Genomic DNA, 24,781 nt, shown 5'->3' with positions numbered 1-24,781 from the left:
ACACATGGGGCTGTGCCCATACAATTACTCTGGTTAAAAAAATATCACCCTAATCTGAAATGGTAATGCTGGTCCAAAAACTGTAAATCATGTCTAAGAACATGGGGTGGTGGATGAATCTAGGGCTGGGAGAGGCAAGCCCCCAGTCCTGCCCCGTCTGCCTCCAGCCCCCCATGTGAGTCTCCCCATCCCTGGAGCATGGGAAGGGGGGGGGTGGCACAAAGCCTGAGCCTCCCTGGCCCAGGAGCAGGCAGGCGTCCTCAGTTTCCTACCCTGGAGCACAGGTAGGGCATGCTGCCCCATTGTCCTCAGCCTCCTCACAGCTGAAGCCCAGGGGCAGCTCAGGAGCCCCACTAAAGTAGGGGGCATTCTGGGGGCAGAGCGTGGGCGAGCCATGCCTGGCAGTTTGGGAAGGCATTGTCTTCCCCTGCCTCTTATATCCACGTCTTATATCCCACCTCTTATATCTAAGAGTGACCCTTGTTTATGCTATGATGCCAGCGCAGCTCTTGGATGGGCAAAGCTTCAGCTGCCCTGAAAGGCCTAGTGATCGTTATGGAATAAAACAAATATGGGCTCCTACTGCAGCCAGCACTTTAATTTCCCCAGGGACCTAGCCATGACTCTTGACTATAGGTTCTGAGCAAGCACATGCCCTAATGAGAAACTCCCCAGCACAGCACACAGGAGGGGCCCAACCTGGCAGGCAATGGAGAAAGGAAACAGACTGAGTACAAAGCCATGACGGAAGCAAAGACTGTAGGAACCCAGCACGCACAGGCTTTGGGCAGACAAACACAGCAGGCTGACCATCCCATTCCAGCTGCCAGAGTGGGATCCGATGACAGTGGGCTAGGGACCCAATCCCATCCTGATGAAAACATACTGCAGAGGTCGTAACCAGAGGAAAGCTCCTGTGGGGTTCACGGGAGAGGGTCACTCATCTCCATGTCACATAGAGTCAAAACAAGCACATTTAGTCACATTTGCATCTTGTTCACTAGCAACACCCATCCCCTCCATTGGGCTCCCCAGCTTCAAAGCACTGAACAAACAGATCAGCCGATTCATCTTCACACCCACACAACCCCATGGGAAGTAACATCTGCCCCATTTACGCAAGGCGCAGCTGGGATGAGTGGGTCTCTCCATTTGCAAACTGCAGGAGGGGCAGAGAGAGACTGTTGCTGTCTCTCTCACACACATGGGAGGGGGGAAGCAGGAGAGTGGTTCTCTTCTGCCCTGAGGAGCAGGAATGTAGAAAGTAGAAATACTGGGAAATCTCCCGATCTTCAGTTTGCAGTGTTTTTAGGAAGAGGACTTTGGTGTGTTAATTGTAAATTACATTCCCTATAGAGCTTCATTTGCAGAAGTTGCTCCAGCTGAGACACCCCCCCTCACACACCGCAAACAGGGGCTGTTGCCATGAAGCAGCCTCTGCCCACGGCAGTCCCAGGCTCCCCACAGACAAATGGCTAGCCTCTGTCTGTAGTGAACCTGGGCCCTTCACAGGCAGAGGCTACTTTGCAGCAGCCTCCCCACCCCTGTGCTGCTGCCTCTGATAGAGGCAGCAGCGTGGAGGGAGGGGCGCAGCACTGCGGAGCCAGTGCTGGAGGGAACTGGCTTTTAAGCCGGCTCTCCCCAACACAGGCTCCTGCTTCCCCTCTCCCTGCTGCCTCTGATAGAGAAGCAGCTGGGGGGGGGGGGCGGAAATGAGAGTAGTCGACTAGATTAACCGATAAACCTGGGCTTATCAGTTAATTGTGTAGTCGACTACTCATTTACATCCCTAGTTCTCACTACCACTTCCTTTACCCGGAGGCCTCCCTGACCTAAAGGGCTTCCCTTCCACTCTCCTGTGTGGCAGAGTCCTCATAACCACAACCAGGCTGGTCCCAAGATTCTTGGGGGCTTGACCCGTAACCTTGTTGTAGTCACCTAGGGCAGGGTCTAGGATGTCCCTGCTCCAGCGTGCTCTCTTCACATTGAACAGTTCCCTGACATACTGATGATTACATGCAGTTTAAAGCAAATATATAAACATTTTTAAAAATGAGAGCAAGGAACAAATGGAGAAAGCGAATGGAGAACACATCTCTCCATTCTATGGCTCGGAGACCTCACAAACAGCGTCTCTGGAATGTAAGAACAGTTCTTCTCAGCCCCTGACTGTGCTGCAGGGATGCTGTAGGTCAGACACTTTTCTCTACATGGCAGGACCTTTCTCTCAAGCACCAGCCCAGTCTGACCTGCAAGTCCTTTTGGCTGATGGAGATGCCCTGCACTAGACCTCTACTCTGGGACCCCCCTGCTGGTCACTGCACCCTATTCCAGCATGCTCCAGGCCCCGCTCCACTTGACTGCACTGCCTCCAGCTCCCAGGTGGCTTCTCTGTCTCTTCTGGCTCAGTGGCTGCAGCTCTGCTCCCAGCATGGATCTGCTCTTTGTACTGTGTCTCAGGCTCTGCTCTTAGCACTATGTCTTGGAGACTGGGGTCTGTGGCTTCAACTCCCTTCCCAGCATAGATCTGCTTCTGGGCTATATCTCTCTGACCGGCACCGCTCTCCTCCGTAGCTCAGCTCAGGCCCCTGCTCTCTCTTTAGTTTGTCCCCACTCTGACTGACCCAGGCAGTTCCAGTTCACATAGAGGACAGGATCCCCCTGGACTGCTGACTCCTTCATTAGCCTACCTACCCTGTCAATCAGACTAACCTGGGGAGTTGGCCTCTTCCCATAGTTCCTGGGTACTGTCAGTCTCAGGGTTCTGGTTTCTCGTTGACCCTTCCCATTTTTTGGTACTGCAGCTAGCCAGCCAAAAAACCCCACTGAGATTTTTAATAAGGGGCTAACAGTCCCCTTACATGTGGACCATTATGGCTATGCTGGGGAATTTCACTGTGTTCTCAGGTCTCCAAGTCTCGGCATTGCTGGGATTCAGGGAACAAGTCTCCTGAGGACTCCGCTCTGTTATCAACACCAGCTTCATTCTTCCAGATGCTCATTAACAGAGGAATTAGAGCCAGCGTTTGGGCCAAGACCACATGCACGTCTCTGCATTTTACCTGATAGTCCCTTGGCTGAAAGAATGGGCTATTTCTCTAAGCTTCAGAGGAGTAGCCAAGTTAGTCTGTAACTGGAAAAAACTTAAAACACAACGAATAGTCTAGCAGCACCTTAAACACTAACAAAACATGGAGATGGTATCATGAGCTTTCGTGGGTACAACCCAGAGTTGTAACTAGCTAATTTGGTGCCTGAGGCAAGACCTCGGCACAGACAGGAGTGCTGACATGGCGCGAGGCACAAGCGAAGACATCTTAGTAGCTGACTTCTCTGCGCCCCCTCAGCTATGCGCCTGAGACAAGTACCTCACTCGCCTGGCCCTTGTTATGGCCCTGGTACAACCCACTTCTATTTCTCTAAGGAAAGGACTCCCACATTACAAAGTTGCACTTGATTCTTTCCCTGTTAGGCCCTCAATATTGATCTTAGGGATCGAAGGAAGTACAGGGCTGGGAGCAGCATTGCCCAGGGTAAAGGGAGCTGAACCAAGCACTAGAGCTGTAACTGTGCTGGCAAAATTGGGCAAGTGGATTTTTTTCCCCTCCAGACATAACAGATGACATTTTTCCAGGTTGAATCATATTCTCTTATTTCCTGCCTATGTTTCTAATCCCTCCGGGTCCCTCATGCATGCTCTACACCCAAGCTTGCACCAAAATAAACTAAATTAGTTTTAATTCATATTGTTTGTTATTTCAGTGAAAGTCTGTGTATGGAAACTCTTCTTTCAGAATAACAAAAATCTGACATTTTGATTTTGCTTAAGCATTTTTTTTTAATTAGACAAGGTTTTAACTAACAAATAGGATATGCTCGTGTAATTAATAGCTGTAGCTAGAGATGTGAGAGACCAGGGAGAGGGAAACCTGGAAACTTTGAGGGGAAAAACATATTTTCTGTCTGCTCCCCACTCCTCTTCTACCACCACCTTCCACTCAACCTTCCAAGATCCAAAAGAGAAAAATTGGAAATTTGGGGCAAAATTGAAAAGAAATGTTATGTGAAACATTTTCTCTCAGAATGAACAATCAATTAATCCGGTTTTAAATCCCCTCTCTAATCTAACTCTTCTTACCACTTCCCAATTCCTTCTCTTCTCCTCTTCTTTGACTGTTTCTTACCAAAGCTTACTCAAAAGGGGTTTATGAACACACAAGGAGGCTAAATTAATATACCACAGAAAACCTTTCATTCCCACATATCCTAACTTCACTGCTTCACCTTGTGGCCTTAATGTTCTTTTAATATAATTTATTTGTCTGTAATTGCCATAGAAACTGTGTTGTCATAGATTATTTGTCAACTACAGTACTCTATATATAAAATATGCTGTGAACCGGATTTGTTAATGCAACCTCACCCATGCTGTATTTCCAATCTGCAATACAGAGCGTCTAAAATGACACTATGACCATTTTTCTTTCAGTTAGAAACATTAGAATGAAAAAGTGGATAAGGTCTTGGCTACACAGGGATAGCCAGGAAAACTCATCCAAATTAATTAAAAAGCATGAATTTGAAGTGGTTTAGTTAAATCCCATTCAATCCCTGTGTAGATGCTGTTAATCAGAATTAAAGCGGCCTTAATTCAGTTTAGTTTAATTCACAAGTGTTGACAGCTTTAAAATGTTAGAAAGCCAAGCAATTGTCTGTAGTGCTGAGAATGGGGCTACAGGTCATGTGATTTTAAAACAGTATTTTTATGCAAGAAAAATGACATCTACATTTGGGCAGCTCTAGTTTTTCCTATAGCCTTCCCAGCTTGCTTGCCAAAAGCTTTCAGCTGTGTCAAAAATGGAGTGGGGCTGAGATCCGAGACTCAGAGTTCTCTTGGCTCCAAGTGCTTTTTCACATTATTCCATTTAGACTGGCATTAGCTTTTTAGTTTCAAGTTATTAACGTTTCAAATATCTACTGTCAGATGGCTCTGGATCAAGAAACTAAAATGCTTAGCTGCCTTGGAAAAACTGTTACTAAAAGAAAGTGCCCTAGAAAGTTATGAATAAGAGCCTGCCTGTCTACATGAAAGAGACGTGCCCCACTGTAGCTATACTGTACTACTGGTGTTGTGTAAACCCTGTGTGTAAGCATGTCACATGGATGCAAAGTGCGGGTTGGACGCATATGACTTACCCCAGTAAACTGATGGTCAAATTCAAGGTTATGTGGGGTGTTGTGAATATCCTGTTTGGTTTTGAACCCAGCAGAGTGTTTCAATGCATGTGAAAAGCATTTGCATACAGTGGCTTTTAAGACAAGTTAAGGTCCCATTTTTAGAAACTAGTTTAGTGTTACTAAACAGTATTTCTCATTAACTTAAACTGAGTAACAGGCTTACATGAAGAGAACTGCATGAGTCAAGTACAGTATGCACACTATTAGTAAGGCTAAATAAGAAATTCCTATTGGCATGTTATATGCAGTATTATTAACAAATAGCTGTAGACACTCAACGGCAACACTGCAGTTAAGACTGTAAGAAAACATCCATTCTAATCCTGAATGTGTAAATCTAGGAGTAACTGGACAAGAGATTTTAGAGATGTTACTTTGAAAAAAATTGGGATTTTACATCTCCAGGAGGCCCAATTTTCTTTTGGAATAGCATCTTCCAAAGACAGTAGGGTCTCAAAATTTGACAGCCATCTTATCTGCTAATCCTCAAAGAGAACTAGCCCAGTTAACTCTTTTTACAATGTGGGAGTCTAAATTTCTAATTATTACAGGCTGTGCTGGAGCCATGGTCTGTAATTTCCATGAGAAATCTGAAGGTTGTTGCAAGCTCACCTCCACCTAATCTGAGCTCTCTTTTCAAATAAGTATTCTAGCCACTTGTTTACCTTCAGAATTACCTACAATCTCTAGGTTTGTGGTGGTGTAATAGTGAAATTTCCTAACAATCACAGATTATTTTGATTAATATTTAAAGAGAGAAAAATACATATACCCCAATCACCAAGCCCAGTTGCACTCACCCTTCTCCCCTCATTCGAGATTCTACCTTAAATTTTGCTCTCTGTATATCCCTAACCCCTACACACAGAGCACATATAGTGGCTGAAGCTTCACTCTTTCCCCTCAGGTTCCCAAGCGAAGAGCAATCCCTGAGTCATGAGCCACTAACACAACCCACCACTTCCTACTTGAGGGAAGTCCTCCCCAGTAAGACAGGATGTCTTGTGAGTGCAGAAAAGAAGGCAGTGCCAAGAAGAGATGCCACATAAGTGAGAGTGTTGTGAATAAGTCCTCTTTCACACCTCTAAGCTTGAAACACCAAACATGCTCCTAGCAACTGCCTTGTTATGACAAAGTCCTCCCAGAGGTAGCTCCCTACACAGTTCAACTCCAACAAGATGTCCATGAAGTGTATAAGCACCTTTAAAACAGAGCAATTGCCTCTTCCCATGACTGGACTGCTGGGAAACTGCTATGGAGGTCCCAGTAGCCCTTCCTTACTTGCTGTAAAGCCACAGTCCAGCATATGTTATCTGGGTAGCAGGAGCCCACCGGACAGATTCTGGGTATAGATTTATATACTGCATTTCCACAGGAGCAACTTCCTTCAGTCTAAGCCGAGCAGCAGGGCCCCCTCCTCATACACTTGTTGGAATTAACATGCAGGTGGTTGCAGGCCAGCAGTACATTCCTGGGGGAGGTATAGGGGTTATATTCCCTCCAGCTCCTTCTTAGCCAAGTAATCCCTGTTTATTTACTTCAAACGTAGAAAAACTAAACTATTTCCATGTAGTGTGACTTCTGAGCCAACATGCAACCAATGTTCCCTCTAATACTTTCCATTCATGTGAAGAATAAATGTTTATGCGTACCAAAGTGTGTGTGGTTGTGCACCACTACTACAAACAAAAATCCTAGTTGTGAGTGCTTTGCTAATCATTTGGGTGGCATTTGACTCTCTTCTGTGTGGCCGCACAAGCACAGTTTACAGGGAAAACTGGGTGCAACTCTGCCTGCCTGATGGATCGTCTGCCTGATGGATCCTCTGTCAGAGTCTCTCTCTCTCTGGGCAGGAATTGAGGCTAGCATGGTGTCAACGGAGGAACTGCAGGTAGCTCAGGCCAGAAGAGCAACACTTTCTAACCACTGACAAGTCCAGAACACTGTTCTGTAGCACTCGCCATACCAAAGGGTGCCCTCCTAATGCCTCCCAGCTCTCACTCTGCCCAGGACAAGCTCCCTGTGGCTGCCTCCGGACCACCACCTGCTTTGAACCTCTGACAAACGTGGTGTGTATGAAAGGGGCTGACTTTTTCCCAGTCTGAATTTTAGGAAGGGGGCTCAGGTCCCACCATTCCTAAAGACAGCACTGGAATTCAAAATCCATCTTTCTCTCTCAGAAGCATGTATCTTCATATCTTCTGGGAACACCAGACACACAGAAACACAGAGCATGGACTCCTAGCCTCCAGGGGAAGAGAGTACAGTAGTAGGCAATGTGGGGAAGCCAAGGATTCAGTGAACATGGTGGATGGTGGAAGATTGTCATGACAGGGCAGAGATGGATTCCACTATGGAGCACAGGAGGACATTGAAGGTTGTGGCCAATATGCAACTTCCCCTCTGCAGCAAATGTGGGTAAACATGATTACCCCGATATGGACACAAGTTTGCTCCAGGGATGGGAGTTAAGAGATGATTCTACAACTTCTAACTCCAAACAAACGTAAGACCAGTGAGAGTGAAGGAGGGGAAAGGCAATCCTCCTAGAAAGGATTGCTGTCTCCGCTTCACAACATGGAGCTGTCTTACAACTGCTTGGGCTTCACAACACAGAACTGCCTTACAACTGCAGCCTTCAAGACATCATTGGAGCCCAGCCCAGTTCTACCTCAATCAATCAAGGACACAGATGGCTATCACTAGTCATTCCTTGGATTACCCATTGATGTACTACTGCCCTTGATAACTTGGATCCAAATTTCCCTGGGATCTTTTCCTCACTCAGAGAAGTACCAAGGATTGCCGTGCTGGGCCAAACGATTGGGCCATCTATGCCAGCACCCTGTCTCCAGCAGTTGCCAGTAGCAGGTAGAAACTCTACTCCAGAACATACCTGACCTACCAAACTCTTTCTTTGTTTAATGGTTTCTAATGCCCTCAGTTCAGGATAGTTGCCTCTTATTGAGACGGAGGCATAATTGTGACAGCACACAGCCTCTCAAGCTGACCACCATCTCATTGTTTCCTTGTTCAGCTCCCTCAATCTGTATCCATCTTTCATATTATATATAACCTATGAGTTCTCTGAGGCAGGCTGGTTTTTTGTTCTGTGTTTGTACAGCACTTACCACAGTAGTGTCTTGGTCTACAACTAGGACTCCTAGGCTATGTCTACACTCGCGGCTTCTTGCGCAAGTACAGCCATTCTTGTGCAAGAATCCGCAGAGCATCCACACTGCCCGCCCACTCTTGCGCAAGGAAATTTACAGTACGACATGGTAAGAGAGGGCTTCTTGCGCAAGAGCTACGCTCTTTTTTATCAGGTGTAAGCCCTCTTGTGCAGGAGCTCTTGCGCAAGAAGGCACTGTGGACGCTCGGCAGGGACTCCTTGCGCAAGAAACCCCTATGGCTAAAATGACCATCAGAGCTTTCTTGCACAAGAGAGCGTCCACACGGCCATAGGTGCTCTTGCACAAAAGCACAGCTCGCACGTGGCAGTGTGGACGTGTTCTTGCACAAGACTTCTTGCACAAGAACCCTTGCGCAAGATGTTCTTGCGCACGAAGCCACCAATGTAGACAGAGCCCTAGGGTCTATGGTAATACATATAATCAATGGGGCAGGGCCAAGGTGGAAGGGTTGGGGCCTGAGTCAGTCAGCCCTTAACAATGCCCAGACTGCAGCACTGGCCCCACCCCTCAGCTGTCAAAGCTGCGTGAAGCAGCTCTCCCACAGCAGTTCAAAGGGGCCCAGGGCTCTGGCCACTGCCACTGCCAAAGTAGCAGTGGCCAGGGGCTCTGGTCCCCTTTGAAATGCCGCACCCCTGTGCATATGCCACACCCCCACCAGCAGGCCTGCACATAATGTATTCTCAGAACTGGTGGGGTCATGTTTTCCAGACTCTTCAGGGAGCACTCATTAGAGATGTATCCTCAGGCCTGTTCCCCAGAAATCACTGCCCTGTTTCCCATGCTAGGGCCTTGAGATGTGAGGTGACCAGCAGCTTGGACATGTACACTAGATGATGAACCATGAGGACAGGCAGGCGAAGGGCAGGTTTCCATTTCCTGAAAACACCACTCCATCCTTGCTCTTTGCCAGGACAGCTGTTGCTATCAGTCACAGGAGAAAACCACAAAAACAGGAGCCTCCATGAGCTTGGGAGGAGGGCGGGGGAGGTAGTCAGGGCTACAGCTACATAGGCTCATCCAACAATTCTCCAAGGCTCATTAACCTGAGACCAAGGCTAATCCCCATAGTCAGCATTCATTCATCTCAGACAAGTCTATACCCACTTTTGGGAGCAAATGGGCTCTAGTTTTCATCAAAGGGCCTGGTGAAAGGGAATTAGCCATTGCTCCTTATCAAGCTCTATAGCTGTTTGGAGCTTGTCCTGAAGGGAACTCTAACAGAGCCATCACCATGGCAAGGGTAGCTGAGGCCAGGATACTAGTATAGAGCAAACAGTTCCAGCACATCCAAGGTCAAGCTAAAGTCACCAGCAAAGGAAATGGGCAGCACCAGCACAGAGACTGTGGGAAAAGCTTTGTGCGCCAGCTCCATGGGTTCTGTGGTGAGTGAGGTTTTTCTCCTCATTTCAACGCCAGCCAGTTGTTTTAGGATGAGAGCTGGAATTCCCCATAGTACAGCCCAGAGACATAGCTGGGCACTCACTCCTCAACTCTGCAACACAGCCAGTCAGAACTAATAATCACTTTCTGGGGCCTGTGAGGGAATCCATGCTGTAAACTGAGAGCTCTCTGTGGAGCTATGTTGCAAAGCCCTTCCTGGATGCCTCAGCAGTGGGACAGGATTCACCAAATAAAAGCAGGAGACAACAAACCGAACACCATGGACACTGCTAACAAGGCAGCGCCACAGCAGTAAAAAACCAAAAACTTTCCTTACAGGCCTACATCAACAGCTAGCATGTTAGCGCAGCAGCAACCCCACCAGGTAGCTGTGGAAGAGGTCAGAAAATGATCTAAAACCAGTCCACCATCCTGTAAGGATGGGCATATTTGGTGCAGATAGTTTCTGAATAACATGAGAATAGGGTTGCCAGATGGTTTCATCAAAAATACGGGGCACACTTGACATTACATCACAATCTACATTACATCTTATTTAGAAAACACTGGACATTTATATTTTCTTAATTTGTTTCCCAAACAGAAAGCTCAAATATTGGACTGTCCGGTTCAAAATCGGACACCTGGCAACCCTACATGAGAAGCTGCTCACTGCCTACATGTCAAAAACTACTTCAAAACCCCCTGCTTGCCACATTCTTACTTAGATCACAAGCTTTATGGGGGAAGGGATCAGCTTTCTGTTCTATGTCTGTACAGCTCCTAGCACACTGGGACCCTGGTCCATGACTGGGGTTCCAAGGCACTAGGGTAACACAAATATTAGATACAAATAACCCACCTTAGAAGACTGGAAACCCTGCAGTGAGAGTCAACCTGAAGTTTGGTTTCCTATCCTGGTATTTGCTCTAGCGGAGATGGGATTTCAAAGTTTACAAATCTCTGTGCTTGCTTGAGTGCCCCTCATTACTGATAACCCTGTCTGGAAATTTTGGGGCTGACAGTGTGTTTGGAATCTCAGAACCTCCTCGCAGTATCTATGATATGGAGCCACGGGCAGAATTTGGCTTTGCTAAACAAGTAACAGTTGGCGTCTTAGCTTCAGCTTCTCTGGGATTATAAACCTAGCCTAGGAAGTTGCGTCATCATAACCAATTTTACAGTCACCTGCAATTGGTCCTTTACTAGACATCTGTGAAAGACCCCAGGTTAAAGAATCAAACACTGGTACAGACTACAGCCCATGTAAGAACCACAAACCTGCAGTAGCCTCATACCTATCCTGTAAGAACACGGCTATCAGTACCATTTCATATTGCCTAACAAGGAAATGCAATAGGTGGTGGAGTAATCTCAAAGGGAAATGGTGGGAGCTTCACCCTGGAGGCATTTAGCATTAGACTAGAGAAAGCCCTGAAGGACCAGCTACAGGAAACCATAAGTGGTGATCAAAGGTGAATCTCTAGCTATAGCAATTATACAAAATGCACATATATGAAAGTGAATAGTGATAAGAATGAAATGCTCTCCTAAAAGTGCTGGGAAAGGGGCCATCCTGTTGCCTCAAAAGAAACAAACTGCCCCTCACACCTCACAAATCAGGACGGTAATGATTCAGCTCCTAAGGGAGTTGTATTTCCTTGGGACCCAGCCAGAGAACTGGCGGCAGCAAAGGGCAGCTGGGCATTCAGAAACCTAAACATACTCTGCTAGACACTATGTCTGGCTGCCTGCACAGTAATGTTCTGTAAATGCCAGCAGAGTCCTGCATCCTATCTAACTCCCTATCCAAGGTCTGACATCATGTTCATTGCTAGGAGAGTTGGGTGCCCTACAAAAAAATAAATAGGTGTTTCATGGCCATGTGTCGCTCCCTTCCCCCTTCTGCCCCAATACCCATGGTAGGGGGTGTGGAGGAGCATTTTCTGCTGAGAAAAAATTCATGAGATGTGTCTGGTATTCAGATCTGAAAGACACCAGGGTTCTGATCATCCCAATCCCTTTAGGAAGGCAGTTCAACAACCACCTTTGCCTGTGGCTTTCACAAGTCCTATTCAATGTGAAGAGCTCCCCTGTTCTTGTCATGGAAGATCCCACTCGTTGAGGGAGCAGTGGTCCCTCAGGTAGCTCTGATCAAAGAGGGCTCAGAGTGACACAGATAGGAGATGGGCATGCCTTCTGGAGTTGGGCACAAAGCCAACCCCTTTGCTCAGACACCCATAAACACTTACAGAAGAGCACCATATGGAGTCAGCAAAAAACCTGCCCATTACAGTATTCTAGGAGTTACCCCGGTCCACAAATGAACCAAACAACAAAGATTCTTTTCTGGAATATTACCAGCAGTAGCTGGGATGTGTGTCATCACCCTAACACTTGCAAGAGGAAGACCCTACACTGACAACAGGACTTACACAATACAATATATGGGATAGATTACAGCTTGGCTTAGAGGGAGCTGGGCGGTAGCCAATGAGCTACTTTTAATACACAAGAAACAAAGACACAAAGAACTACCTTCAGCTCCTACCACTGAGGACTCAATCTAAAAAGGGATCTGTCTCTCTTAAATACAGTATCAAATACACCACAGCTACAGAGTTGCCTAAGCATAACAATCCTGTAAAAACTCCAGTCATCTGAAGTGGGCTGTGCCCACGAAAGCTCATACCATCTACATGTTTTGTTAGTCTTTAAAGTGCTAACAGACCATTTGCTGTTTTTTAAGTTAATCCTGCACCAGATAGCCACACACCTACCTAGCTATAAGAACCATATATGGTCATGTAATACAAATGTATAACAGTTACACTCGCCCTTTGCTCCTAGGATCTATGATGACAGGTGCCTTGGAAACACCTATGTATATTCTTATGCTACCCCAAGTACCTATGCTCTACTCTGCATATAACAATAGCAGAGCTGTAGACAATATTCTTAGCTGGGTCTAAGCAACACCCCCACAAAAACCCACTTGCCAGTCTTCCCAGGCAACACCACTAAGGCTGCTACTGAACTGAACAAAAGGCAAAACTATTAGACCGTGGGGAGGTTATGTCATGGGATATGTTGACCGCTAGGGTGCCTCCTCCTGGCTGCTCTGGGGATTAGCTCCTTCTAGGTCTGACATCCCCTTCTGTCGCTTGCTCGTTCACCCTGTCACCTTTCTCTCTCTGACTCGGGTTGTTCACTCTTTATGGCTTGGCCCTTTGGCCAGGTCACTGTCTATCAAAGTCCCAAAGGATGAAATGTCCCAGGCAGACTGCAAAATCCTGTCCTGACTGTGTCACTTCCCCAGTGGTTGGTAGGGGATCCCAGACACAGGTCCCAGCTCAGGGACTTTCTAATCAGCAACCAACATCTGCAACATCCAGTTTGTTACCACTTCCCTGAGCCTTTTTCTACTCCACCTCTTTTAGGGTTTCATTCCACCACCCTTCTGGATAAACCCCTTCTTCAGAATCTCAGTCCCCTGAGGTTTCTCTTCTCTTCCTGGATTCTTGGGTTCCTTCCTTCCCTCCTAACCAGAGAGTGATTGGATACTCCCTCACTGCAGCCCTTTTCTGCTGCTAATTTCCTTGCTTTATACCTGTCTGTTCCTTCTTACTGGAATCCTTCATCAATCTATGGGTACTTAGGACACATAGCTCCTCTCAGGCATGGCCTATCTGCTTATCTGGCTCCTTCTCATCCTCATTAACCCTTCCCAAGCCTAGTGTGGGGGTGAATACTCCACCACAAGCTCTTCCCTCATAGTCTCACTTGTTCCCAGGGACCAGCAGACAGTGATGGGGACAAACCTAGTTCTGGATTCAGGGCAATCACTCCTGCACCAGTATTCTACAGCTTTAATAGCCCCAGGAAAGAGCCTATAACTTGAAATGGAAGCTAAGTCTTCTGCATAGAAAAACTGAGCACTAGAACAGTGACTGAGCCCAGGGAATGAGAGCTTGGGTCCTGGAATAGGAATGGTGCCTGGACCAGCACAGCACAGATCCTGAAGTTAACTGTCGCTTATCAAGGGAATCCGGTTCTTGTTGGTAACTGGAGTGACTTACGCAGCCGGTGATTGCTGTGGGACAGGTGTCTCAGCCCCTCTGGGTGAGCCTTCTCTCTCTATACTGCCAGCCCTCTTCGGAAGGGAGCTTGCTGGGGGTTGGAGCGCTGCTGCAGAGCCAGGAGGATGGTACGCTTGCTCAGGAACGATCTCTTCACATTGGACTCCCCGGAAACCCGAGCGGCAGATGCAGAGTTGGGGTCGGCTGCAGGATCCCTTGTTCTGGCATGGAGGGTTGCACACAGCTGGAGAGACATGGAAAGGAGGGAACATAGATGCAAGGTTCCTAGTGCAACAGGCCCATGTTGCCTTCTCTATACAGTTGTAATTGAATTAGTGGTAATGCAACCTGTCCCACCCCGACACAGAAAGTTGAAGAAGGCTTCCTTTCCCCCCACTTCATTAAATCCCAGTTTCAATACATACCCTCCTCTTCCTTCAGTCAACTCCTAAGGGCAGGTGAACTGCTCAGACAGGAGTGAAGAGGAAGATAACTATGAGCACAGGGCTGCTCAGACACCTAAAGTGGAGCTCCCACAGGGACAGCACTTGAAGATGACGACCAGACTGAATCATTTCACACAGGTCACATCTTTGGGTTGCTACTGCTCTGAGCAAGAGTGGACCCAGTGCCCTAGAAATGAGAGTCACTGTATTATGATTACCATGGATCTCTAATATGATCTAGGCGAGAGAGGAAAAAAGCCATGAGCTGATACTCATCACTCTATTAATCTCAAAGGGGTTATTCCTGAATTACTTTGATATCAGTGAGAGCAGAAATGGCCCAGAATTCCTTCTCAGAAGAATTTTACAATCCCATGCCCAGATCCCCATATGGTGCTCATTGCACAGGGAGGGAGTGGGGAGAAGGGAAGCATGAGGCAGAAGACAATATGGCTGTGTGATCTCTTGGGAGTTGTTTAATTAGTTTAATTTTATTGTACTGCTTTATTATTCTGTTTCATGGTTATATTTATATGGATCCCCTCCCCGATCCCTCTGAGCTGTTCCGTCCTCTGGAACATGTCTGCCCTTCCCTTGCTAGCTAATTCTGAAGTCACCATGCTCAAATTCCTCAGTAGCCACCGGGACTTACGGTTCATTAACTTCATGCCCTAATCACTCTCACAGCCTGTGTGTGTTCCTAATTACAGCACATCATCTTCAGCTCCAGGTCTGGGAGGAAAGTGCCATTAATTACATGCTGGGCCCCAATGTTTCCCAAATTAACAGGAGCCAAATTGGGCTTATAATCCAGTCAGTAACAGTGAGGAAATCACAATTTACTACAGTAGGACCAAGTTAGTTGTTCTCTGCTGGGAGAAAGCTACATGGCTCATGGCTAAAGGAGACTAAAGGGACAGTATCTTGCTTACCAGAATGGAAGTCCCAACCAACAGAAGTCTCTCCGAAGGATTTGGATTTTAATTCTAGGGAAACCTGCTTAGAAAACCCAAGACCAAATCTGCAATGAACGTTTCTAACGCTGTTATTTTAGATTGTGCACTTCCCCCCCAGGAGTCAAGCAGAACAGGTGTCGAAAGCAGCCTGATGTACCATATACACAAATAATTATGCAGACTTTTAATGGACCTCCTTTCTGTTCGGGTTTCCATACAACACCCATCACTGTGGTATCCAAGTGCTAGTTCTTACCAAACTTGACTCATTCCCAAATACCTCCTCCCCCAGACTCCAGAACAGAAAAGTCCTGCAACCCTATCAGAGCAGGGGGGTGAGGGTGGAGGAGTATAGGGGAGAAAGGACTGTGCAGTGAGCCAGCATGTTTTTTATTCCCTCGCAGGTCAGCCAGTCCCAACGGTCAACAGGAGCCTGATGCAGGGGAAGGAACCTCTGATTACTGTAGTGCAGTTTGCTTTGAAATTACAGGGATGGAACCCCCAAAGTAGCAAAACACATCTGTTAATTTACTCTTTTTTAACTTGTGCTAGAACAGGTAAAGATAGCAAGAAACTCTACTTCTCTTGGTTGCATCTGCTTTTCATTCCCCCCTAGAGTTAGGTAGAGGGGGCCAAATGGAGCGGTATATTTACACTGGGATGCCTCCTAAATCCTCCACAGAGATCTCAAGGAAACTTTCATGCAATCCTCTGCTGCAGGTTTCTTCTGCCACAGTAGGACGCTTTTCCACTGAGCTCTTCTAATAGTCCTTGTCTGACTGTTCAAATTCAGTAGACAGCTTCTACACCTCCACCCTAGTGGAAACTTTTCTCTCTTTGCTTAACAGATATTATGCAGGGGACAGCAGGCCCTATAGAAACAATTGGGAAATTTTTCTCACTGAGGCCCAATCTTGTAAGTAAACAATGCCAGTGACCCTTCAAACAATCTGTGGCACCTTCAGCTGTCATTCTGCATTTATTGAGCCTGTACTTGAAGAACTGCTTGGTGTGGTCGAGGTGGCCAATGTATGGCTTCATGAGCCAGGGGAGCAAGGGAAAGGCTGGGTCTCCCAAAATCACTAATGCATTTCAACATTCCCAATTGTAATTCCCCAGTAAGGAAAGAAGGTCCCCGTGTGCAGCTTGCTGAACAGTCCTCTGTCCTTAAAGATGCGTATCAAGCATCTTCCCTGACCAGCCCACACTCATGTCAATAAAGCATCCCTGGTGATCCACCACTGCTTGCATTACTGAAGCCACCTGTCTGTCACTTATTGGAAGAGGTGAAAGAAGAGATCCTGGACCACCCGCTACTCTGGATCCTGTCCCAGGTACTCTGTAAATGGCTGCCACTTGCTGCATCTTTTCTGACTCCCCAGTAGATTTCTCTGGACCACCTCTCTGTGGCCCCTGCACCCTCTTCCCCCATGCCTCACTCAGGGCCTCAGCCTGCAGATCCTTACAGACTTCCCAAAGCTGCCTGTAGCTCCCTAGGTCTCTGTGTGTAGCACTGCTCTGCAGGGTCTTGCTGCCTTCAATCTCCAAGGCAATCAGTTCTCCTGAAGCTCCGTGGAGTGAATGAAGCTGGTCTGCAACCCTTCTTATATTGACCAGCCAGGCCCTGACTGTCTGCTCCTCGCAGTCCTTTTCTGATTGGCTGCTTTCCCACAGCCTCTGTAGGGCTCTTATAACCCTTTAGAGCCTCATGTGGGGGAGGCATCCATCACACCATAGAAAAGTTTCTCTTTCTGTTGATATAGTCTGTGGCAAGGTGGTCTGCTGCTAAAATAGGGACATACATACTTTCTGTCACCCCACTGCAGTTTGGAAACCCCACTGCTTCAAAACCATCCACTCTGTCTTGCATGTTGCCCACAGTCACAGTCCTTCAGAGCAAAATGCCCCCCTGCACTGAAGGACTGGGGCAAGTTCAGCACATAGATCCAGAAAGGTCATCTTGCATATCCACAAGTTCTGCAGTCACTGCTCATCATCCCAAACCTGCATGACAACTTAAAAAACAACAAATAGTCCTGCAGCACCTTAGGGTGCACCTACATAGCAGGGCTTAATTCGAAATAAGCTATGCAAAGTGAGCTAGATCAATTGTGTAGCTTATTTCAAAATACCTTATTTCAAGTTTTGGCACTGTCTATACAGCACTAATTTCGAAACAGACCACTCTTCCTCCGACTTCCCTTATTCTTCATACAATGAGGGTTACAAGAGTAGGAGTAAGAAGTCCTCCGCCTTGGCAGTATTTTAACAGTATGTCAAAATAACTGCCAACTGTGTAGACCCAGACTGTGTTATTTTGAAATAACACTACGGCTGTGTCTACATTGGTGCGATCTTGCACAAAAGCAGCTGCTTTTGCACAAAAACTTGCTGCCTGTCTACACTGGCCGCGAGTTCTTGCGCAAGAACACTGACGTTCTCACGTATGAAATCAGTGCTTCTTACACAAGAACTATGATGCTCCCGCTCAGGAATAAGCCCTCTTGCACAACTGTTCTTGAGCAAGAGGCCAGTGTAGACAGGCAACATGAATTACTTGTGCAAGAAAGCACTATGGTTAAAATGGCCATCAGAGCTTTCTTGCGCAAGAGAGCGTCTACACTGGCATGGATGCTCTTGCACAAAAGCACATCTCTTGCGTGTAGACGCTCATGCCAGTGTAGATGCACATGCCAGTGTAGACGCTCTCTTCTGGAAGAGTTTTTGCACAAGAACTCTTCGGCAAAAGAGTTCTTGCACAAGATCATGACAGTGTAAACGTAGCCTAGTTTTGTGTTCTATGTCTGCAGAGCTGTTAACAGGCCACTCTGCCTTGAATGGTCCCTTACAACAGTGTTTCTCAACCAGTGTACAAGTACCTTTAGGGGTACTCGGGAGAAGTCTGGGAGGTATGTCAACACAACTGAAAACTGGAGAAAACTGAATTTTTGTTTTAAGTTTTACAGCACTTTATTATTTTTGTACTTTTTACACCCAAAAATTTCATCACCAGCCCAGCTATGATTAAGTTGTTTAAGCAAATGTGTTGCAATGGTAGAAAAAAATTGTGTGGGTCTGAAAATTGTAGGTACTGGGGATTTTTTTTTTTTAATAAAGTACGTCTTTATAAAAAAAAAAAAAGTAAGGTTGAGAAACACTGCCTTAGAATGTGTTAACTATTTAATCTGTTCCACCTCACACTTAGCTGTTTGCCCAGGGTACCTTTCCCAGAAGAACAGTTCTGAGTGGTTCTAAAATTGATCTCTCTCACCAGAAGAAGTTGGGTCAATAAAAGATGTTACCTCACCCACCTTGTGTCCCAAATATTCTGGGACAGACACAACTACACTGCATACAGTAATATTCAAGTCATCTTTAAATTCTGGTACATTATCTGGAGCTCAGCCATCAGAAACCAGCCATTCTAGAAGTCTTTGAGCTGCTGAAATACAGCAAATGAAGGAGAAAGTGGGGTCAGACCCATTCTCTCTTTAGGAAAGAGGGGAATTGCCCTACTTAAAATATCCCAACTGTTGGGTCTATCCCCTACCAAGTTTTCCCAACAGTCTCAGAAAAAATTTGAAAACTCTGAAAACTTATTTTTCACTCACTCTAGATGTGTAGCAAAGGGAAAGGGCTGATCATCTGACCACTGCAGCATTGCCAACATCCAAATTTAAAAATCATGAGTCAAGTCCTGAAAAATTACAAGTGCCTCAAAAAATTATAAATATTGGATTCTTCTGATTTGCTTTCCAGCTATTAGATTATACCCAGGTTACAGTTTCAAGCTTTTCTCTGCATCATTAAATCTAGAAACTTACTCTTTTAAAATGAAAGCTGAAATTCTCTTTTAATCACTGGTCCAGGAGCTGAGATTTTAAGAAAAAACAATAAAAGTTGCAAGACTTATGATAAAGAGTCTTGACACCACTGCAACAGTATTCATCAAAGTAGTAGGAAGACTAGCATATCCAGGGCCCCACTGTGCCAGAAGCTGGACAAAACACACATGACATCTCTTCACCACAGAGTTAATTTGGGTGATCAACAGCACTCAGATCTGAGCACCCCCATTAGCTGAAGCAAGATAGGATGACCAAATGTCCTGATTTTATAGGGGCAGTCCTGATATTCCAGACTTTGTCTTACACAGGAACCTATCACTCCCTCCTCCATCTGATTTTTCACCCTGGCTCCCTGGTCACCCTAGTCCAAGCAGCCACACTGCAAAGTACAGCTTGCGTTATGGGGGTTGCACTTGCCCATGTGTCACTAGGGCTTCCTGGGGCATCTCTCACAGTTCTTTGTGCTGAAATAAGCTGAGATGCTCTGTGATTCTTTTCCAATAAATAGTGGAAGAACTTCCAGGCCCACAAGGGGAATTGCAGGGAGGCACTAGAGGACTATCAGCTCATGACTGATTTAGCCTGAGTCCCCATGGCACAGTGGCAAGTTACCACCAGCATGAATGAATGCAGCACCTACCACGCTTCCAGCCATGCCAGCTGGTCTGGGTTCAAAGCCCCACTAACCTTGGGTCAGAAGCATGTGTGTGGGGATGGGATGGAGCAGACACACAAGTAGGGTTGCCAGATGGTTTAACCAAAAATACCAAACACCCTCCTCCTCCCTTCCCTCCCCCCCCAAAAAAAAACACTGGGAAAAAAATTCTGTCAAGGGAAAAAAAAAGGGGGGGAAGACCAAAGTTGTTGAGCAAGAGAAAAAAAAGAGAACCCCAAGAGTTGTTAAGCCAAAAAAAAAAAAACCCAGCATGGCCCCGTTAAGGAATGCTTTTGAGGTTTTTTTGGCCCTAACAGGCTGCCATCTTGTCTTCCTGCTCCAGGCCAGACAGCTCCCCTGCAGAATCAGGTAAGCACCTGGTATTTTCGCCGGGAAAAAAAACAGAAAATTTTAGATGTCTGGTATTTTCTGAGTTTTTTTACCAGACAGGAGGCGAAAATACCGGACACCTGGCAACCCTATACACAAGACAGAGCCCAGGCTAACTCTGCAGTGAAGACGTGCCCCTGATAAGAGAGAGTCCCTGCCCCGTAGGGTGTACTATCTGAACAAACAAAAGAGTACTTTCTCTCCCCACCCCTTTGCCTGTCTCCATTTTACAGAGGGAAAACTGAGGCACACAGAGATGAAGTCACTTGCCCCAGTTTACACAGGGAGTCTATGGGAGAGTCAGAACCAATCCCAGATCCTCTGAGAATCAGCCCAGTGCCTCAACCCTAAACCCAGCCTCACAATATTGCAATCCATAGTTAATATCCAGAGGGTCAAATTACAAGTATGTTTTAGACTAGTGATTGCCACATTGCCAGCCCCCAGCTTTCATTTAGTTCTGCCTCCTGGGGTTCCCAGGGAATTCCCTTCCTGTGCACTTCCACACACAGCAACAAGGTGGGTGAGTGGGGCGGCTGGTAGCTGAGTGTGGTGCAGCTAGAGCCCGGACCCCAGTGAGGCTAACCCTACTGTGGCAGCCTCACCAGGGCCCCAGTTCCAGCTCTGGCGATTGCTACGTGGCCCAGCTGGTAAGGCCCAGTGCCGGATAAAGGGCAACTGCCCCAGCCAGCAGGGCCAAGCGCCACATGCAAAGTGAATGCCCCAGCCAGCGGGGCCAATGACTGGGTGAAGGGTGGCTGCTCCTGCAACCCTGTTTTCCTCCCTCCCCACTCGGTGGGAGCCTCCTCTTGCTCCCAAGCCAGCAGGTGCACACATTATTATTATGCATTATTAAGTGCTTAAGAAAATATGAATGTGCAGAATGTGTTAGCACTGCCTCTAAGTCTGGTGCAATTGAGGCAAAGTGTTTGGACGGGAGAATACCCTTTAAACAAGTATTAGCAACTATTTTATGGGGTTTTTTAAATGCGTGTGCACAGCAGTTTTTCAAATTCTAGTTAATCATCATGTCCCCCCTCCTTTGGATTTGCTTGATATATCACGGGCTAAAATCACCATAATGAATATGAAAGTGTGCAAATAAATTAATTACCATAATGAATATGCAAATATGTGCTGATATTCAACAACGGTTTTTGAATGAGTTTGCTGATTCGCGGTATAAAAAAGGTTGGGAACCATTGTTTTATACATTTCAAAGGCTCAGTTCAGAAGGGAGTCTCTGTCATCCTCCCTTCCTGATGAGCTAGTGCTGTACCCCATGGAGTGACAGAGACTTGCTTCTAAAGGTGGAGACAAGGCAGACAATCCCACTTTCTTTTTGCCCTCCTATTAAACTCTTTCCCTCATTCCCACTTCTACTTTTGCAGACCACTCTCCCCCCTAATTTGAACAAGTTGCCCAGTTCCCAAAGCAGTCGTGGGGGCTGGGGGTGAGGAAGAGAGCACTTCTTGGGAGGGTTCCACAGCTATGCTATGGAGGGGGCTGTGACAAGGTGGCCATGGGACAGCATAACAACTGAGGCTGGGTCAAGATACCAGTGAGGGGTGGCAAAAGATCTGCTCAGCTAGGAATGAGTGAAGAGGTATGGGACCAGAAGGAGTTAGAAGTAAGAAGGGAGGGAGTCAGAGAGGGTGCTGATATTCAAAATTCTACAAAGAATTATCCTTAAATTCATTCCCTCGGTGCACTTCCCTGAGGACAAATCCTTCAGAGTCCCCGAGGATGCTCTGCATACAGCCTGGCTTGCTCATCTGTCTGGGTAAGAATTAAGGAGCATTTCAAGTGAATGAAAACTTTGTCCGGTAACTTAAAAGTCACTCACCCAGTATCCCCAATTCTCCATTTAGCAGGAAGGGTCCAGTTGCCCCAGAATTAGATATTTGCATGTTTCAGCATCTTATAATCTTTGTGCCTCAGGAAATCCCCCCCCCCCCCCCCACACACACACACTGTATTTCAACCCACAATGTGGAGAATTTTGCTCAGGGTCTGGATTCAGTCACACACCATGCACGTAATGAAGAATGAAAATCCCTGGCAAATTGAGCGGGAGAACAGAGAAATCACTGGGCTTGGTATGTTATAGGTGTTAAATCTCCCAAGAACAGGGGACAAGATTTTGGCCATTTCTTCTCTCCTGTCTCAGTGATGAGACCCAACCTAGTGCTTTGAGACCTAAACAGAAGCTCCTCCCCTCTCTCATACAAACACATTGTCTCTGGTTGCAGTCCCATCTGGCTAGATCCCCTGATTTGCTCCATGTACAAGATCAGAAGATCAAAAATTAAACAGAACCACATTACGGTATAGATGGGAAAGTAATGGGAACAGAATGTCATGGCCCCCTACGCAGCTTTAACAGTATCAGCCTGAATGTCCCCAGTGACCCAAACTCCAGCAGAACAGCATGGGGCGGGAGGCTGCTGGGCACCAAACAATGTTTACACAGCAAAGCCATTAGTTTAGCTTGATGTAAAGCTAAGGCCTGTCTCCGACGTACTGCCCCCTGTCAGGGAGGGACATTGTCAGGCCTCCCCATTTTGATAGTGTCCTATTAATATATCTTTGTCAACAACAGATGGGCTCTTGAGCAGGCACCAGGCAGCACACGTCGGCAGGAGCCCAGCTCCCAAATAGCATTTGTGCTACTCACAGAAAACTCCTTAATGAGAGAAAGATGCTTCCATTGCTCACCCTGCGCTTTGTTTACAGATACTGTCTGGCAGTCCAACGAGCTCTCTACCGTTTGGCTGCTGGTGGGGCAGGGAAGGGACGTGAGTCAGTCTTTGGCCCCTTGCTCCAGAACAGAAATTATACAGCTTTTCTGAAATAATTATGTTAACAATCGCAAGATCCTTCAGCGAACAAAGCAAGGCCTCATTCTCTCACTGATGATCTGGGCAGGTCCTGCTACCCGGTGATGTCACTGGGGCAGATTCCATAGGCTGAATTTTATTTACAAAGGCTTTCCCCAATGCCTGAATTTGTTCTGACCCTCCCCCCAAGAGTGAACTGCTGTAAAGCACACCCCACTTGAGACTAAAATAAAAACATTGGGGAAGGTGCACCCTGGTGGCCAGATGGACAGAACAGGTGGAGAGGGGGTGCCCAAGATGGATGGGGAAACCCCTACAGGCAGCACTGAAAGCTGGTTACTGAGCTGTCTTGTCTGAAACCTCTTGGGGTCAGAGATGATGTTTCAGCTCCTCTGGCCTGTAGGCAAATCCATAAGCTAGTTGAATGCTTCTGGGAGCAAGAAGTGTTCTAAAACAAATACATTAACCCGCTAATCCATAAATCTAAACAGCTATACAAACAGGACCAAGCAGCACAAGTTCCTCCCCAGTTTCCCCAGACATGTCCTAGAGTTGCCCAGTACCGCCCCCATCTCTAATTCCTTCCAATCAGGAAGATTCAGGCACTGCTGTGGCACCCACTCTCCCCAGCCACTGCTCTGACTCCTGCAAAAGGCTTTTGCAGAGCAGAATCAGATGCAGTTTCTGTCTCCATCACAAGTCCTGGCACATTCGGTACAACAGCAGGAACACTTCACAAGAGGAAGCCTTTAATCAGGCAACACGATGGGAACTCAGCTGAGAAATGACAGCACAGCGAGAGAGCTATAAAAAGACAAGGAGAGGAAGAATCGCACTTCACCACAAGAGGAAGGAGAAAAGATTTCAGAGGCCAGGAGCACTGCTGGTCCAGGGAAACTCAACCCCAAACAGGAAAGAACTTAAGAGTCCCACATTTTTATGCTAAAGAAAGGAACATACATGTGTTTACAATGGAAAAAGAACTCTACTTAGCTGGAGGTGGCTTTGGAACGTAGAGTCGGATGGTGCCAACTCAAGGGGGAGGTTTTCTGGGAACTCTGATGCACACTGGCTTCAGGCCCACCTACTACAACAGCCTCACCCAGTAAGAGCACATATAGCCCCTGGACTCTGGCTCCATAGCAAGCCACACATCATTTTGTGCCCTACAACCTCCCATTCCAGCAGCCGAAGATACTTTCACTCTGACCTATATAGAAGGAGCCACTAAAACCAGAGCCAGGCAGGAACAAAGGAGCTGGAAATATGGTGTCCCTCACCTCTGTCTGTTTGCCAGAAGCTGGGAATGGGTGACAGGGGATGAATCACTTGACGACTACCTGTCCTGTTCATTCCCTGTGGGGCACCTGGTATTGGCCACTGTTGGAAGACAGCTACATAAACATGACCAAGCAACACAGATTCTTCCCCAGTTACCCCCAGGCATATGCCAGAGTTGCCTAGTACAGCCCCCATTTCCAATAGCTTCCAGTCAGAAAGATTCGGGCACAGCTGTGGCCCCCACTCTCCCTGACCATTGCTCTGACTCGTGCAAATGGGGCCTACATGGACCTTTGACCCAGTATGGTTGTTCTTATGCCTGGATATTCAGGGATGGGCGTGTTAGTAATCTCATGGGCTGCAGTGAGGAGTCCCTGGGACTCTAAGGAGCCCCCACAGAATCATAGAGCTGGAAGAGATCTCAGGAGCCCATCAAGTCCAGCCCCCTGCCCAAGGCAGGACCAATCCCAACTA

General features: G+C 46.9%; 1 protein-coding gene across 2 annotated transcripts in view; it reads right to left on the bottom strand.

Annotated features, from left to right (window-relative positions):
* The window catches only part of LTBP2 (latent transforming growth factor beta binding protein 2), a 129,908-nt gene that overhangs the window by 82,210 nt on the left and 22,917 nt on the right, over positions 1 to 24,781 (bottom strand). For both annotated transcript variants that reach the window (XM_075926872.1, XM_075926873.1), the window contains exon 3: positions 13,892 to 14,135. In XM_075926872.1, coding sequence (XP_075782987.1) covers positions 13,892 to 14,135 — 244 coding nt within the window. The remainder of the gene's footprint in view (positions 1 to 13,891; positions 14,136 to 24,781) is intronic.

Source organism: Pelodiscus sinensis, chromosome 4 (genome assembly GCF_049634645.1).
Source record: "Pelodiscus sinensis isolate JC-2024 chromosome 4, ASM4963464v1, whole genome shotgun sequence".
Taxonomy (NCBI): domain Eukaryota; kingdom Metazoa; phylum Chordata; order Testudines; family Trionychidae; genus Pelodiscus; species Pelodiscus sinensis.
This window is presented reverse-complemented; position numbering and strand designations above follow the sequence as displayed.